At 43.8% G+C, this 19,433-nt stretch overlaps 1 protein-coding gene across 1 annotated transcript in view; it reads right to left on the bottom strand.

Moving 5' to 3' along the window:
- The window catches only part of LOC126456806 (Down syndrome cell adhesion molecule-like protein Dscam2), a 567,168-nt gene that overhangs the window by 25,692 nt on the left and 522,043 nt on the right, over positions 1-19,433 (bottom strand). Inside the window, 4 exon segments of the mRNA XM_050092599.1 lie at positions 10,547-10,565; positions 14,754-14,898; positions 15,043-15,187; positions 15,302-15,592. Of these exon segments, the coding sequence (XP_049948556.1) occupies positions 10,547-10,565; positions 14,754-14,898; positions 15,043-15,187; positions 15,302-15,592 (600 nt within the window).

Raw genomic sequence — 19,433 nt, 5'->3', positions numbered from 1 at the left:
ATAGCTTTGTATGCTTAGAGAAAGCCTTTGACTATATTGGCTATAATACACTCCTTGGAATTCTGAACATAGCAGGGGTAAAATACAGGGAATGAAAGGTTTTATACAACTTGTAAAGAAACCAGACAGCAGTTAAAAAGTTGAAGGGCATGAAAGTGAAGCATGCCTTTCAAATCTTATAACTGCCATCTGACTGAATGGGAGAAGGGAGTGGGATAGATTTGTAGATTATCCCCAATGTTATTCAATCTCTATACTGGGCAAGCAGTAAAGGAAACCAAAGAAAAATTGGAAAAGGAATTAAAGTCTAGCTCACTCATTTGTTACATAGTTTAATTCTTAATTTCTTTGCGTGTTTTTGGTACTTGCATTGTTTAATTCATAAATTTCGAGCGTATTATAGTATTTGAGAGTTGTAGCATCGCGTTTTTAGTACCTGAATAGTGTAAATTCGCGTAGTCGTTTGTCTACTGTTTTGTTTTGAACGGCCAGTGTCGGTTGGTCGCAGTCAGTGTGCTCCCTGCCGCCGTTGGATAAGCAGCTGAGCAGCAAGTCGTTTACTCCTAGCTCACTCATTTGTTACATAGTTTAATTCTTAATTTCTTTGCGTGTTTTTGGTTCTTGCATTGTTTAATTCATAAATTTCGGGCGTATTATAGTATTTGAGAGTGTAGCATCGTGTTTTAGTACCTGAATAGTGTAATTTCGCTTAGTCTCCTTCTGCCGCCGAGCAGTGTCAGCAGTGCGCAAGTAGCAGCATTACTGCATTTACTAGGCAATCTTGTATTTTAATAACCGTTTAAATTTTGTCGATTTGTTTGCGCTCTCTGTAGATTAGTTCAGACGTTCTTAGCAAAACAGTTCTTAGCATGGATAGGGACTGCAACTGCTGTGTTCGGATGCAGGCTGAGTTGGCATCCCTTCGCTCCCAGCGTCAGGCAGTGTTGGCTTCGGTCACACAGCTTGAGGCTGTTGCCAATGGGCATCACTGTGGGGGTCGGGGTGGGGGTTTGTCGGGGACGGCCAGCTCGTCCCACGCATCCCCTGATCGGACTACGACTGTGGTTGCCCGGGATACTGCCCGCATTGAGGCTGATCCCTCACCTGTGGTAGAGTGGGAGGTCGTTTCAAGGTGTGGCAGGGGGCGAAAGACATTCCGGAGGGCTGAACGGAAAGCCTCTCCAGTTTGTCTGACGAACCGGTTTCAGGCTCTGTCTCAGGCTGATACTGATCTTCGGCCTGACATGGCTGCTTGTCCTGTTCCAGAGGTTGCCCCTCAGTCTGCAAGATCCGGGCAGTCGCAGAGGGTGGGCTTACTGGTAGTTGGGAGCTCCAACGTCAGGCGCGTAATGGGGCCCCTTAGGGAAATGGCAGCAAGAGAGGGGAAGAAAACCAATGTGCACTCCGTGTGCATACCGGGGGGAGTCATTCCAGATGTGGAAAGGGTCCTTCCGGATGCCATGAAGGGTACAGGGTGCACCCATCTGCAGGTGGTCGCTCATGTCGGCATCAATGATGTGTGTCGCTATGGATCCGAGGAAATCCTCTCTGGCTTCCGGAGGCTATCTGATTTGGTGAAGACTGCCAGTCTCGCTAGCGGGATGAAAGCAGAGCTCACCATCTGCAGCATCGTCGACAGGACTGACTGCGGACCTTTGGTACAGAGCCGAGTGGAGGGTCTGAATCAGAGGCTGAGACGGTTCTGCGACCGTGTGGGCTGCAGATTCCTCGACTTGCGCCATAGGGTGGTGGGGTTTCGGGTTCCGCTGGATAGGTCAGGAGTCCACTACACGCAACAAGCGGCTACACGGGTAGCAGGGGTTGTGTGGCGTGGGCTGGGCGGTTTTTTAGGTTAGATGGCCTTGGGCAAGTACAGAAAGGGCAACAGCCTCAACGGGTGCGGGGCAAAGTCAGGACATGCGGGGAACAAGCAGCAATCGGTATTCTAATTGTCAACTGTCGAAGCTGCGTTGGTAAAGTACCGGAACTTCAAGCGCTGATAGAAAGCACCGAAGCTGAAATCGTTATAGGTACAGAAAGCTGGCTTAAGCCAGAGATAAATTCTGCCGAAATTTTTACAAAGGTACAGACGGTGTTTAGAAAGGATAGATTGCATGCAACCGGTGGTGGAGTGTTCATCGCTGTTAGTAGTAGTTTATCCTGTAGTGAAGTAGAAGTGGATAGTTCCTGTGAATTATTATGGGTGGAGGTTACACTAAACAACCGAACTAGGTTAATAATTGGCTCCTTTTACCGACCTCCCGACTCAGCAGCATTAGTGGCAGAACAACTGAGAGAAAATTTGGAATACATTTCACATAAATTTTCTCAGCATGTTATAGTCTTAGGTGGAGATTTCAATTTACCAGATATAGACTGGGACACTCAGATGTTTAGGACGGGTGGTAGGGATAGAGCATCGAGTGACATTATACTGAGTGCACTATCCGAAAATTACCTCGAGCAATTAAACAGAGAACCGACTCGTGGAGATAACATATTGGACCTACTGATAACAAACAGACCCGAACTTTTCGAATCTGTATGTACAGAGCAGGGAATCAGTGATCATAAGGCCGTTGCAGCATCCCTGAATATGGAAGTAAATAGGAATATAAAAAAAGGGAGGAAGGTTTATCTGTTTAGCAAGAGTAATAGAAGGCAGATTTCAGACTACCTAACAGATCAAAACGAAAATTTCTGTTCCGACACTGACAATGTTGAGTGTTTATGGAAAAAGTTCAAGGCAATCGTAAAATGCGTTTTAGACAGGTACGTGCCGAGTAAAACTGTGAGGGACGGGAAAAACCCACTGTGGTACAACAACAAAGTTAGGAAACTACTGCGAAAGCAAAGAGAGCTCCACTCCAAGTTTAAACGCAGCCAAAACCTCTCAGACAAACAGAAGCTAAACGATGTCAAAGTTAGCGTAAGGAGGGCTATGCGTGAAGCGTTCATTGAATTCGAAAGTAAAATTCTATGTACCGACTTGACAGAAAATCCTAGGAAGTTCTGGTCTTACGTTAAATCAGTAAGTGGCTCGAAACAGCATATCCAGACACTACGGGATGATGATGGCATTGAAACAGAGGATGACTCGCGTAAAGCTGAAATACTAAACACCTTTTTCCAAAGCTGTTTCACAGAGGAAGACCGCACTGCAGTTCCTTCTCTAAATCCTCGCACAAACGAAAAAATGGCTGACATCGAAATAAGTGTCCAAGGAATAGAAAAGCAACTGGAATCACTCAATAGAGGAAAGTCCACTGGACCTGACGGGATACCAATTCGATTCTACACAGAGTACGCGAAAGAACTAGCCCCCCTTCTAACAGCCGTGTACCGCAAGTCTCTAGAGGAACGGAGGGTTCCAAATGATTGGAAAAGAGCACAGATAGTCCCAGTCTTCAAGAAGGGTCGTCGAGCAGATGCGCAAAACTATAGACCTATATCTCTTACGTCGATCTCTTGTAGAATTTTAGAACATGTTTTTTGCTCGCGTATCATGTCATTTCTGGAAACCCAGAATCTACTATGTAGGAATCAACATGGATTCCGGAAACAGCGATCGTGTGAGACCCAACTCGCCTTATTTGTTCATGAGACCCAGAAAATATTAGATACAGGCTCCCAGGTAGATGCTATTTTTCTTGACTTCCGGAAGGCATTCGATACAGTTCCGCACTGTCGCCTGATAAACAAAGTAAGAGCCTACGGAATATCAGACCAGCTGTGTGGCTGGATTGAAGAGTTTTTAGCAAACAGAACACAGCATGTTGTTATCAATGGAGAGACGTCTACAGACGTTAAAGTAACCTCTGGCGTGCCACAGGGGAGTGTTATGGGACCATTGCTTTTCACAATATATATAAATGACTTAGTAGATAGTGTCGGAAGTTCCATGCGGCTTTTCGCGGATGATGCTGTAGTATACAGAGAAGTTGCTGCATTAGAAAATTGTAGCGAAATACAGGAAGATCTGCAGCGGATAGGCACTTGGTGCAGGGAGTGGCAACTGACCCTTAACATAGACAAATGTAATGTATTGCGAATACATAGAAAGAAGGATCCTTTATTGTATGATTATATGATAGCGGAACAAACACTGGTAGCAGTTACTTCTGTAAAATATCTGGGAGTATGCGTACGGAACGATTTGAAGTGGAATGATCATATAAAACTAATTGTTGGTAAGGCGGGTACCAGGTTGAGATTCATTGGGAGAGTGCTTAGAAAATGTAGTCCATCAACAAAGGAGGTGGCTTACAAAACACTCGTTCGACCTATACTTGAGTATTGCTCATCAGTGTGGGATCCGTACCAGGTCGGGTTGACGGAGGAGATAGAGAAGATCCAAAGAAGAGCGGCGCGTTTCGTCACTGGGTTATTTGGTAACCGTGATAGCGTTACTGAGATGTTTAATAAACTCAAGTGGCAGACTCTGCAAGAGAGGCGCTCTGCATCGCGGTGTAGCTTGCTCGCCAGGTTTCGAGAGGGTGCGTTTCTGGATGAGGTATCGAATATATTGCTTCCCCCTACTTATACTTCCCGAGGAGATCACGAATGTAAAATTAGAGAGATTAGAGCGCGCACGGAGGCTTTCAGACAGTCGTTCTTCCCGCGAACCATACGCGACTGGAACAGGAAAGGGAGGTAATGACAGTGGCACGTAAAGTGCCCTCCGCCACACACCGTTGGGTGGCTTGCGGAGTATCAATGTAGATGTAGATGTAGATGTAGATGTAGAATATAAACACTGAGGTTTGTCAGTGACATTGTAATTCTGTCAGAGACAGCAAAGGACTTGGAAAAGCATCCGAATGGAACTAACAGTGTCTTAAAAGGAAGGATACAAGATGACCATCAATATAAGAAAACAAGCATAAAGGAATGTTGCTGCATTAAATCAGGTAATGCTGAGTTTAGTATTTGACAGTGATTTGGATTCCTCACTCAGTCCGAGTATCAATATGGAGAACAGGTCAGAGATATTCAGGCTACATACTCCAGCCACAGTTTGCTTCAACGAGCAGGCTTGCTGCAGCAAAGATGTCACAAGGCGCCAACCCCTGACACGAGACTGCTGCAAATGCCACGGCCTGACATTTGCCAGGCACTTCTTGCTAGTCTTTCAAGCCTTAAGTTCTAATATTATGAGAAGGAAAGTTGCTACTAAAACAACAGACACACACACACACACACACACACACACACACACACACACACACACACACATATGCACGCATGACAGGGACTGTGATTGTTGTGTGCGGATGCGAGCCGATTAGCGACAATTTGCTCTCAGCTTCAGGCTGTGATGGCTTCAGTTACACAGCTTGGGGCTGCAGTGGATTGGCACCACTGTTGTGAGCCGGCCATGGGGTCCAACAGACATCCAGCACGTCTGAGTCCTACGATCGGTCCTCACTGGTGGCCAACCTAGTTACTGCTCGCACTGAGGCTGACCCCTCACCTGTGGTCAAGTGGGAGGTCGTCCCAGGGTGAAGCAGGCAGCGAAAGACTTCCCACGCGGCCGCACTTATAGCCTCCCCAGTTTGTCTGACAAACAGGTTCCAGGTGCTGTCTGTGGCTGACACTGTCGCTGAGGCAGATGCTGTCACCTGTCCTGTTTCAGAGGAAACCACTCAGCCTGCAAGATCCAGGCAATCACAGAGGGTTGGATTATTGGTAGATGGGAGCTCCAACATTAGGCACGTTATGGGGCCCCTTAGGGACTTGGCTGACCAGAAGGGTAAGAAAACCAATGTGCACTCCATTTATATACCAGTTGGAGTCATTCCAGATGTGGAAAGGGTCCTCCCGGATGCCATGAAGAGCACAGGGTGCAGCCAACTGCAGGTGGTTGCTCATGTCGGTACCAATAATGTGTGTCACTTTGGATCAGAAGAGATCGTCTCTGGTTTAGAGTGGCTAACAGAAGTGTTAAAGGCTGCCAGTTTTGCTTGCAAGATGAAAGCAGAGCTGACCATTTGCAGCATAGTCAACAGGACAGATTGCGGACCTCTGCTACAGAGCCGAGTGGAGGGTCTGAATCAGAGGCTCAGATGGTTCTGCGACCATGTAGGCTGCAGATTCGTGGACTTGCACCAAGGGTGGTCGGGTTTTGGGTTTCGCTGAATAAGTCAGGTGTCCATTATACGCAGGAGGCGGCTACACGAGTGCAGGGGCCGTGTGGCATCGACTGGGCAGTTTTTTAGGTTAGAGGGTCTCAGGAAAACACAAAAAGGGCTTCAGTCACAAAGGGTGCAGGCTCAACACAGGAAGAATGTAGATACAGGTACCATTGGTATAACAGTTGTAAATTGTCATAGCTGTGTTAGGAAAGTACCAGAGCTCCAAGTCCTGATAGAAAGCACTGATGCTCAAATCGTCATAGGTACTGAAAGCTGGCTAAAGCTGGATATAAGCTCAGCTGAAATTTTTGCGACAAACCTAGCAGTGTTCCGAAAGGATAGGCTAAACACGGTTGGCGGTGGCATGTTTGTCACTGTTAGAAGTAGTTTAACTTGTCACGAAATTGAAGTAGATACTTCCTTTGAGTTAGTATGGGCAGACGTCATTGTTGGCAACTGGAATAAAATGATAATTAGATCCTTTTACTGACCTCCCAATTCAGATGATACAGTTGCTGAAAGGCTCAAAGAAAACTTGAGTTTGATTTCAAACATGTACCCAATTCATACAATAATACTGGTTGGTGACTTTAATTTGCCCTTGATATGTTGGTGAAAATACATGTTTAATTCCGGAGGCATAAAATATGATCCAAAATTGTGCTAAATGCATTCTCTGAAAATTATTTCGAGCAGTTAGTTCATGAGGCCACGAGAATAGTAAATGGTTGTGAAAACACCCTTGGCCTCTTAGCAACAAATAATCCTGAGTAAATAACTTGCATTAAAACCAATTCAGGAATTAGTGAAAACAGGGTTGTCATAGTGAGATTCAATACTGTAATCCCCAACTCCTCGAAAAATAAGCAAAAAATGTACCTATTCATAGAAGCAGATAAAAATTCACTTGAGGCCTTCCTGAGAGACAATCTCCACTCATTCCAAATTAATAATAGAAGTGTAGATCAGATGTGGCTTGGATTCAAAGAAATAGTATCAGCAGCAATTGAGAGATTTATACCAAATAAATTAACAAACAACAGAGCTGATCCTCCTTGGTACACAAAACGGGTTAGAACACTGTTGCAGAAAAAACAAGGGAAACATGCCAAATTTAAACAGATGCAAAATCCCCAAGATTGGCAATCTTTTACAGAAGTTCAAATTTAGTGCAGACTTCAATGTGAGATGCTAATAACAGTTTCCACAACAAAACTTTGTCTCGAAACTTGGCAGAAAATCCAAAGAGATTCTGGTCGTATGTGAAGTATGTTAGCGGCAAGAAACAACCAATGCCTTCTCTGCGTGATAGCAATGGAGATACTATCGAAGACTGTGCTGCCAAAGCAGAGTTACTAAACACAGCCTTCCGAAATGCCTTCACAAAATAAGACAAAGTAAATATTCCAGAATTTGAATCAAGAACAGCTGGCAACATGAGTAACATAGAAGTAAATATCCTCAGAGAAGTGAAGCAACTTAAATCACTTAATAAAAGGAAGTCTTCTGGTCCAGACTGTGTACCAATTAGGTTCCTTTCAGAGTATGCTGATGCATTAGCTCCATATTTAACAATCATATACAACTGCTCGCTCAACGAAAGATCCGTACCCAAAGACTGGAAAGCTGCACAGGTCATACCAATATTCAAGAATGGTAGTAGGAGTAATCCACTAAATTAAAGGCCCATATCATTAACATCGATATGCAGTAGGGTTTTGGAACATATATTTACCTTGAAGAAAACTGTCTATTGACACACAGTAACATGGGTTTAGAAAACATCGTTCCTGTAAAACATAACTAGCTCTTTATTTACATGAAGTGTTGAGCACTATTGAGAAGGGATTTCAGATCGATTCCGTATTTCTGTATTTCCGGAAGGCTTTTGACACTGTACCACACAAGCGGCTCGTAGTCAAATTGCGTGCTTATGGAATATCATTTCAGTTATGTGACTGGATTTGTGATTTCCTGTCAGATAGGTCACAGTTCGTAGTAATTGATGGAAAGTCATTGAGTAAAACAGAAGTGATTTCTGGCGTTCCCCAAGGTAGTATTATAGGCCCTTTGCTGTTCCTTATCTATATAAACAATCTGAGCAGCCGTCTTCGGTTGTTTGCAGATGACAGTCATTTATCGACTAATAAAGTAATCAGAAGATCGAAACAAACTGCAAAACAATTAAGAAAAGATATCTGAATGGTGCGAAAAGTGGCAGTTGACCCCAAAAAACGAAAAGTGTGAGGTCATCCACATGAGTGCTAAAAGGAACTTGTTAAACTTCGGTTACACAATAAATCAGTCTAATCTAAAAGCCGTAAATTCAACTAAATACCTAGGTATTACAACTATGAACAACTTAAATTGGACGTTACACATAGAAAATGTTGTGGGAAAGGCAAACCAAAGACCGTGTTTTATTGGCAGGTCACTTTGAAAATGTAACAGACCTACTAAGGAGACTGCCTACACTACGATTGTCCGTCCTCTTTTAGAATACTGCTGTGGGGTGTGGGATCCTTACTAGACAGGACTTACAGAGTACATCAAAAAAGTTCAAAGAAAGGCAGCACGTTTTGTATTATTGCGAAATATGGGAGAGTGTATCACAGAAGTGATACAGGATTTGGGCTTGACATCTGCTGTAACGGCGACCAGACGGAGTGGCTCGCAAACAACAACACAATGGGAGAGGACGGACACGACCAACGAAGGACCTTATGACAACAACAAGAACGAACAACAGAGTCAAGAAAACCAAACAAGACAACCACGTCCACTCATAAAGAAAACACGAAAGTAAATATGCTGTCTAATGCGAGGCGATATGTCCTAAGACATACTCAAGGTTAGACTGACAGGCTGAGCGACAGGCAGGCGCTTAAGTACTTGATTGGGGATGCTGCTGTTGGCCGCTGCAACCATGAGCCACATGTTCCACTGTGGCGCCCTCACTCTAAGTGTGGGCCAGGAGGCATGCGCCGCCACAGCTTACGGCGCGATGGTGCAGAGACCTCTATGGGTCTTCGACGTCCATGACGTCTGGCGGGGATTCAAATTCCGCGGCACACGGTAGCAGAACATCAGTAAAAGAAAGGCGTTTTCGTAGCGACGGAATCTTCCCACGACATTCCAATTGCCAACTTTCTCCTCCAAATGCGAAAATATTTTGTTGACACCAACCTACATAGGGAGGAACAATCACCACGATAAAATAAGGGAAATCAGACCCTGTGCAGAAAGATGTAGGTGTTCATTCTTTCTGCACGCTATGCGAGATAGGAATAATAGAGAATTGTGAAGGTGGTTAAATGAACTCACTGCCAGGCGCTTAAATGTGATTTGCAGAGTATCCATGTAGATGTAGATGTTATTCAGTTAATGGGTTTAATTTTTTTTTTAATTTCTCCTCCTCTGTTATTTTTAATCCCTGTATTAACTTTTGCAACTGCTCTCATTTTTTCTTCCTATAATACTTTTTTCATTTGGGATCTTTGTGCATGTGACATTAATTATTTCCATGCATTAACACTGATTTAATTTCTTGCATTTCATCATTCTATATTTTCATCCATGTTATTGCATTCATTATTCATTATTTACATTCACAATTTTGCTAGAATTTTGTTTTACTTATAATCCCTTCTTTTGTTCAAATCTTCATCTACATTACTTTGTCCGTGGCATCGATCCACGGATCGATAGGCCAGAACATCATAATGTGTATTACGTCTTCGAGTTGATCTTTGTTTTGTATACTTTTGGGACCTCAGTTCCCGCCTAGTCTTCGACCTGTATTTGTGACCTTGTGCCACATAAACTGTACAGTGTCCACGCTCCCGCCAGCTCTAACTGCATTAATTTGAGTGCACATTCATCCCCCTCCTCGCTTGGGCAGCTAGCTTCCCACGCGCAAGATAATGTTTTTGATTTACTGCCATCAGATGTTCATTCGCGCCCACTACTGCCACCAAGCTCGACAGCGGCACCTTCGGTTACTAATAAACAGTGTACCAACCCTGTTTTGCGTAGCTCACTTGTTTGTCACTGCCAACCATCCAACAGCTGGCACTTAGGCAAACTTTCGCCGTCCGCGCCACAACTCAGCCTAGCGGACGCCGCGCACACTATACCACAGACAGTCGCCTCGTGTACCGCATCGCGCATTTCCGTGGTTATAGATGGCACCAACCACAAACTTCGCTTGCAAGATGGACTGCATATCTCTTGCCGACCATGCTGTCTCAAGCATAGACGATCTCTTAGCAGCCGGCATCATCGAACCATCTGCTGGATGCTGGGCCTCGCCTATCCACTTTGTCACACAAAGAGACGGCACCTGGAGTAAGATTGGCGACTATACTAAGTTGAACTCTCGTACTATCATAGACAAGTACCCCGTTCCTAACATCGTGGATTTTAACCATGCTCTTGCAGGTGCCAAGTGTTTCTCGGTAGTAGACTGTAGGTGGGCCTATCATCAAATTCCGATGGCACCAGAGGATATTGAAAAGACAGCTGTTACAACATCTTTCAACCTTTTCCAGTACCGGCTCATGCCCTTTGGCCTCCGCAATGCTGCACAAACTTGGCAGAGATTCATGAACAAGGTGTTGTTTCATCTGGATTTTTGTTTCGTTTACTTGGACGACATTCTTATTTTCAGTGCTACTTTGCAAAAGAACATGGAACATTTGCAGATTGTTAAAGACACTCTTACTGCTGCCGGTGTTGAACTGAATAATAAGAAGCTCCAGTAGCACCAGACTTCGGTAAGATTCTCAGGCTACATCACGTCAGCTAAGGGCCTCACTCCTCCCGAGTATAAAATCAAACCTGTTTTGGATTTGCCACGCCCTCACTCATTTAAGGAGTTGCGCAGGTTCATCGGAACAGTTAACTATTATAGGAAGCACTTGCCTACTGCAGCTGAGGTTCAGGCTCCCCTAACAGACGACCTTGTTGGCAAAAATACAACCGGTATCCGCCTGGTCCCCTGGACCCCTGCCATGGAACAAGCTTTTGACAAACGAAGCACCTACTAGCAAACGCAGTGACTGTTGCCTACCCACATCTGGACACTACATTTTTTATTACCACGGATGCCAGTGTTACCGCAGTAGATGCTGTCCTCAGTCAAACCGTCAGATACTACCTCTCCTTTGCAGTTCTTTTCTAAGAAGCTCAACGGCACTCAAAAAAAGTACTCAGCCATTGATAGGGAGCTCTTGGCAGTTAACGAGGCTGTGAAACACTTTCGCGCTGAGGTTGAGGGTAGGGACTTCTACATTTTAACCGACCATAAACCTTTGGTTGCTGCTGTAAAGAACCCCCTGACTGACCCTCCACCTAGATGGTCCGTCATTTCTACTTCATATCGCAATTTACCTCTGACATACGATACATCAAGGATGCAGATAACGTGGTCACAGATTTTTTGTCTCGTGTTGGCGCTCTCACAACTCTGATAGACCTCTCTAACTTGCCTCAGCTGCAGTCTGCCAACACAGACACTATGGACCTTATTTCCTATCACAGCTCATCACTCAAACCTGTGCGATCCACCTTTCCCGGTGTCATAGGTGAGGTTTAAAGTGACAAATCAACTGGTACGCTGCTGCGTCCCTTCATACCCAAACCTCTATAGAGACAAGTGTTTGACAAATTACACAACCTAGCTCATCCAGGTGTGAGAGCCTCTAGCAGACTTATTTCAGAGCGCTTCATCTGGCGCGACACGTGTCGTGATTGCCAAGCCTGGGACCGTGCCTGCATTCGATGCCAACAAAATAAAGTTTTGCGGCACACATCGCCCCCACTAGGCAGCTTCACCGCTCCTCCCGGTCGCTTCCAGCATGTTCACATTGACTTGGTAGGCCCCCTCACCCCCTCCAAGGGTTACAGATACGTGCTACCTATTACAGACAGAACCTCTCATTGGGTGGAAGCTGCCCCGCTACCCAATATTACATCCGAATCAGTGGCACAATCCTTCATAGACACTTGGAATTCACGCTTTGGCTGCCCTGTTTACTTGACGACCGACCAAGGCCACAAATTTGAGTCTGCCTTGTTTTCTGAACTATGTAGGCTGTGCGGCATCAAGAAAATTCATTCAACAGCATACTGCCCCCAAAGCAACGGCCTCGTGGAATGTTGGCATAGGATGCTTAAGACGGCCCTATGTTGCCATGGCCTCCTTTGGATGGAAGCCCTGCCATTCGTCTTACTCGGTTTGCGGACCACTTTCAAGGAAGACCTTAAAGGCTCAGTGGCCGAGTTCGTCTACGGCCAGTCCCTTACAATGCCAGGCGAACTTGTTGCTCCTACTCCAGTCGCCAAACCATCCGAACTGCCGTCCTTGGTAGAGCGGGTGAGGTTACACTGTAACAAACTTCAACCCCCGCCCCCTTCCAGCCACACTCTGCTACACACATATGTTCCCAAGGCGCTCGACACTTGCGAATTTGTGTTCCTTTGCGACGACACTGTAAAAGCCCCATTACAGACCCCTTACATAGGCCTGTACAGAGTTGTCAAACGAACCAGTAACACAATGGACATTGTAATTAAGGGCTCAGTAACTACTGTCTCCCTCAACAGGGTTAAACATGCTCACGTTGAGTTTTCCCCTACCTCACCCACTGTTGAAGAGACCACGCTCTCTGGCCACCCTCGGCCTTCTTGCTCTGCTCATGATTCGAGTAAGCTCACACTTACACTGGCTCTGTCAACGAGCCCACACTCATTCTGGGGTTTCCCGGCTCCTGGCTCCCATAGCAGAGGCCCCAGCTCCCAGGGCTCTAATATAACAGTTCCATCTTCGTGCAGCAGCACACCATGCCGCTCTTCTAACCGGTGCAGCCCACAGGTTCCCGCCACGCCCACTCAGACCTCACCGTCTGACACTCACCCCTCTACTCGCAGCACACCACCCTCACCATGCTACAATTTCCCCACCCCACCGGCTCAGCATACCTCTCCGTTAGCAGGCACCACTTACGAGCTCTCTACCAACATTCATCCTAATAACATTTGTGGTTTATCTGTTGTCATTAGTGGTGATACCGCATTAGTGCTGCTTGCGTGTGACAATTCGTGTGACTTGTTAGGTGGTGTGTCACAGCGTGTAGTGAAGCATTTCAAAATCTCTCGAAGTGATACGTATGGCAACCTATGTGCTTACGTTAGGCCAAGTGGAAAGGTGATCATTAGGTTCCCTGCCGACGACACCCTTCCACACCAGTGCTCCCGCACCGGCCGACGACTACGACCGCCGCCGTCGCTTCAAGACTTCAGCATCAGCATTCCAGGATTTTCTCCACGCTCTCCTCCCACACAGCCCGTGCCGTTAGATGTGGAGGAAATCACTGTAACCCACTTAAACTCTCGCCAACCCTCCCGCCCCACCTTCGGGTACGTACTCCATACTGCAGGAGGGGGGGGGGGGGGGGGGCAGGTGCTATGTGGCATTGATCCACATATCGATAGGCCAGAACATCATATGTGTATATGTCTTCGAGTTGATCTTTGTTTCGTATACTTCCGGGACCTCAGTTCCCGCCTAGTCTTCGACCTGCACGTTTGTCGTGTAATAAAGGTATTGATGATTAGAAGAGAGAACCGTGGTCATTACCTTACCACCTTGATATCTCCTTCATGTCCACAGCGCAACAAGAATTTATGTTTTAAATCTTTATATGACAATCGCCATCCAATAAAAAGTAAATCCTTTTAGGAAATTTGTATTTTTAAGACCACTGTACATATAAAAAGATAATTTTGTCTTTTGTTTTTTAACTGATAGATTGCCATTTTCAAATATTTTAGTATTACAAAAGATAAATATAAATAATTAAAATCACATGCACAACGTTTTAAGCTGGAAAAAGACTGATGGGAAGAAGAGTGAGAAACAACTGAAAAAGTTAATATGGTGATTAAAAATTACATGACAAAGGAATAGAAATAAAACAATCACATTTGTGCCCATTTACTGATTAAATATAATGATCAAAGTCATTTCGATAGAGATTAAAAAATAAAACTACAGAGCACCTACCGAGATTCAAACCCACAACCTCCTGTATCTGAGGATTGGGCTATAACCATTGCACTACACTACCAATTCATAAATTATCATTTTTAAAGCTGTAGCGCTTCATGTGAAATTCCAAATTTTTTTCATCTATTACTCACAAACAAGAGCCCTCCAAGGTGAATGGTTGCAGGGTGTAATACCTGGGACCTTAACCTACATCACCAAAAATATAGTTTCAAAAAGTTGATCCCACTTCTGGGGACCTTCCCTTTTAAGACATCAAGGAATCATCAATTTAGTGGGTAGAGGGGCAGCATGAAACAAATACAGTAAGCAGTAGGTTGCAGTAGTTATGTGGAGATAAAAAGGCTTGCACAAAATAGAGTATCGTGGAGAGCTGCATTATACATGTTTTCAGACTAAACACCGCCACAACATTCTGTCTCTTTGTAATTTTAAAACCAGTTTTTGGACTAAAGGCCACATCAACATTCTGTCTGTTTGTAATTTTAAAGTTTTCTCAAGATAATTTTCCTACTCAACTCACCAGATGATTCATCCATACGTTTAGAGGCTTGATGTTCATCTGTTTTAGTTGGTGATGCAGAATAAATTTGTTGAAAATTCCTTCTGTTGTCCATTTCAGCAGCTGCTTTGCAGGCACTGGGGCTTTCAGGCATGCCTTGCGCTCTCTTCTGTTCTACACATTGCCGACAGCGACTAAAAAAGAAAACATGGTGTCAACTGTTTTATGCAAATAAAGAATACAAACGCCTTGCCATTGTGGAATTTCAAACTGTTCTGGCATACAGATGGTTCAATAAAATTTCATGGAACAATCTTACTTATGGTGTGTTAACTTACGTTCTGTTCAGTGTTACATATAGTAACAGTCCAGCAGATAGTAAGAATACTGCAGAGCACACTGTAGGCACTATCACATAAACATCCTCATAAAAGCGGGATGTATTTGTCAAGCTTTGACTTTCCTGCATTGGAGCAACAGTTGCTGGAAAAGAATAATTGGTTATAAATTTATAAGCTACTTGCTGTGTGGAGTACATGAACACAAGTCTTATGAATGTATTTAACTCACAGTAATTAACAAAGGAAATTTACATACCTCCAGTAACAGTTGTTGTGGCGATATTGAAATGCACTCTTGTTGAACCAGCACTGTTGTGTGCAGTAAGTCTTAACTGATACCAAGTGGCTGGTTGCAAGTCACCTATCAGAAACTTTTTTGGAGGCACATTGTTATCAACAAGGATCCAATGACTTCCACTCCCCAGTATTCGATATTCAACAACAAAATATAACATAGGGCATCCTCCATCTGGCCATGTTGACAGGTACAAATACAGAGAAGTTGCATTTGCCAAGACAAGTGAGTTAAAATTTGGTAGTTCTGGTTCTGGAAAACAATTTTATCATCCCACAAATATTATAAAAATAAATTTTAATTTTTTAACATAAAAATAAAAACAGATAAGTGATAAATATCTGAACAGAATTATGTGATGTGTCTACATGTGCTGTAAGTAGTAGTTGCATTTATATACAACACAGCCAACTACATGAAGGGAAAAAACAATATTGTTTTCACTTTATCTGAACTTCAAAAGACCCATTATGATACAGCAATGTTTTAATCAGATAAATTCAGGATGGAGTTTCTCCATTTCCCTACATGTACACTTTACTACAAATTTTGAATAACAGAAAATACAGACTGGAATAATGGCAATATTATGAGAAGGAAAGATTGCTGCTCACCATATGGAGAAGACACTGAGTTGCAAATAGGCACAACAAAAAGATGCCTCAAACAAGTAAGCTTTAGTTGGAAAGGCCTTCATCCAAATTAGACAAAACACACACACACACACACACACACACACACACACACACACACACACACACACACACACACAGTCTCTGGCTGCCAAGGCTGGGTCGTGGAACTAGACTGCCACATACATTTTGTGAATAGATGTTATGCCTAATCCTGAATCTATGAAGCCAGCTTATGTGTTCTGCAAACTCATAACACCCAATTCTTTAGCAGTTTCTTGTGCATTTTCACAAATATACTTCCACTCGCAGCCAAATTTCGGTTGCTATGAACATGGCAAAATTATTCAAATAACAGGTTGTCACCTCTCAAGCCACATGTACTGGGGAATGAGCATTTGGTTGAAAGATTTTGATTTCCCTTCCACAGACTGATGATGTAACTTTCGTTTTTGAATATTTCACTGCACTGTGTTTTAACCTCTGTATCCTGCATAGTCATATCTTGAACGCATTTTCTTTCTTTCAAATACATGTCGAGGATTTCAACTTTTTTCTTCAAAGTGAGTTGCATGTTTGCAACATTGTAGCACATGAAACACAAATTTCTCAATGTATAACCACAAATAATGCTGTCTACTGTCTGCACTTTAAAAACGAATGCACATTTGGTGGTAACTTAGAACAATGCACATTAGCTAGACGTACTGAGCACTGTTGCTTCAAGTTCCAGGAACTGTGATGGAATTCTGTCTGATTGTGCACTGCTAAATAGTTTTATTTGCATTTGGGAGATAGTTTTCAGCGCCCCTGTCTGTCATTAAGAATGCTCATTCTCTCTTTCCAAGCATTAATCTCAACTTGCGGGGTCTGCTGTTAAGGTTAACCAGATTTGGCGTGTTAATTGGTTAATTGTAAGGAGTGGCCAGATCCCCTTCCTGTCGCCACCCCGTACCCCCCTCCCGGGACGGAAACTGTGTACCCCAACTGTCTGCGTCTAGTGTAATCCATGGAACAGTGTGAACGTGTGTCAAATGTCAGTGAGCCATGTAACTGAGGCGGAATGTGGGGACCAGCCCAGTATTCAACTAGCGGGATGTGGAAAACTGCCTAAAAAACCACATCCAGGCTGGCCAGCACACGGCTCTCATTGTAAGTCTGTCAGGTGGATTTGATCCGGGACCGGAGCGCCTACCCGAGTCCAGAAAGCAGCACGCCAGCGCTCTCGGCTACCCTGGTGGGTATTAAGAATGCTCCTTATCTAGAAGACATATTGCAATTATACCACAATCGTTTCCATGTATGGTTCGAGAACATTTCTCCCTACAAGCAACTTATCATTTGGTGCCCCCCCCCCCCCCCCCCCCCCACCACTTCCACTTCTACCTGTGTCAGTTTTTGCAGTTAACTGTGATATGCACTGTATACAAATATTGCACTTGGGCATTCATGACAGCTTAACATCCCAGGCAACCACTACTAATTATGGTATATCCTGTACAGAAATCTTACAGTCACAGCATCTTTGGCACCCCTCTTAGCTTGATGCTCCAAGCAGCAGCTTGTGTTTTTTGGGCCTTAAACTGGCCCTGATGTTTCTGGCAAGGAATTTTAAAGCATACGTAATTCAGAGGTGCCTGCTACTCTGAGATGTCTGTTAGAGCAGTTTCACAATTATAAATTCTTATGTTTACAAATTCAGTTTGTTACATTTAACTCCTAATTCGTCTCATCATGTCACGTTATGTCTCCAATGACATAATCTGTGAAACTCAAACTGAGTTTGATACACGGGAAACTATATTAATTTTGGAAAGCAATTGAGTTTCCACATAACTCATAGACAGTGCCAATTCAGTCCTTAAAACTTGCAAATTACTAACTAGATGATAAAATAAAACAATGGAAAATCCAGTATGGAATGCAGCAATATTATGAAAAGGATAGTTGCTACTCATCATCCAGCAGAGATGCTGAGCCGCATACAGGCACAACATAAAGACTGTCAGAAACTGAGCTTTTGGTCAATAAGGCCTTCATTGGGAATACACAAAACTAACACTCCCACTCACGCAAACGCAACCCACACACACATGACCACAGCCTCTGGCTGCTGAGGCCAGACTGTGAGCAGCAGAACATGACGGGAGGAGTAGCCGGTTGTTGGGCGTAAGGAGGAGGTTGGGGCAGAGAGGGAGAGGGATAGTAAGATAGGGATGGGGGACAGAAAACTGCTGCTTGTGGGAACATACAGGAATGAGGTGAATTGAGGCTAGAACAGCTAGGTCAATCAACAGGTTAGATGGTGGGGGGCGGAGTGGTAAGAAAAGGAGAGAAGTAAAAAGACTGTGGGTGCACTTGTGGAATAGAAGACTGTAGAGTGGGATCAGGGAAGGGGAAAGGTGAGTGACAGGCAATGACTAATGAATGATAAGACCAGGAGGGTTACAGAAAAGTGTGATACACTGCAGGCAGAGTTCCCATCCGTGCAGTTCGAAAAGCTGGAGTTGGTGGGAAGGATCCAAATGTCACAAGCAGTGAAGCAGTCATTGAAATGAAGAATGCTGTGTTGAGTAGCATGCTCAGCAATGGGTTGGTCCATCTGTTTGTTGGCCACAGTTTATCATACAGACAGACAGATTGTTGGTTGTTATGCCCACATTGAATGCAGCACAGTGGTTGCAGCTTAGCTGATAGATCACATGACTGGTTTCACGTGTAGCCCTGCCTTTGATGGGATAGGTGAGGGTCAATCCATTTCAGGTCACCCAGGCAATGTTGCTCAACATTTTTTATTTTCCTGATTTTTTTATCATCATGTGTGCCCTATAGGTAGACAGTCACAAAACACAGTTGGAATAAATTTTATAAGCCATATTTTTTTCTGCCAGCTGTTTTTAAAATGCCAGTTGGGCAAATTTTTTATGGAAAATGTGGTTTGCGGAAAGTTTAATTGTCAAGTTATTTTAAAAGGTATCAGAATAATTTAAAGATCAGCATATTCAGTATAAAATGAACTTAAGGCATATATAGTACTTACATAACTACCTGCAGTATAAGTTTTAGTCCTGAGAGTGTCCTCCTGTTTTTCCTAAAGCTTTTCAACAATGGCCAAAAACCTTTTGTCAGTTTTCACAGGTCAATGTCTAAAATCGGACTGAATGAAAACAAGTAAAAATTATGCAGAACTCACAGGAATAGCTCACAAAAAATGATTGCTGAGACCCATCTACACTGAGAATAACAGAGCAGTGAATTTCAGTAAAAAAGCAACCCTTCTACATGCTCATTCGGTGCCAAGTTAGCAAACAAGGACTTCAGATCAATACAGCTGACACTGGTCGAATGATGTTTAAATCATTGCATACATTAAATGATGAAATATTTCTATTGTTAAGTAGCAATATGCAGTGATAACAGTAGGTAAGAGTTCTAATTTTTAAACTTAACTTACTGCTACA

The sequence above is a fragment of the Schistocerca serialis genome, chromosome 1, assembly GCF_023864345.2.
Source record: "Schistocerca serialis cubense isolate TAMUIC-IGC-003099 chromosome 1, iqSchSeri2.2, whole genome shotgun sequence".
NCBI classification, from domain to species: domain Eukaryota; kingdom Metazoa; phylum Arthropoda; class Insecta; order Orthoptera; family Acrididae; genus Schistocerca; species Schistocerca serialis.
Note: the sequence above shows the minus strand (reverse complement) of the source record. Positions and strands in the feature narration are given on the sequence as shown.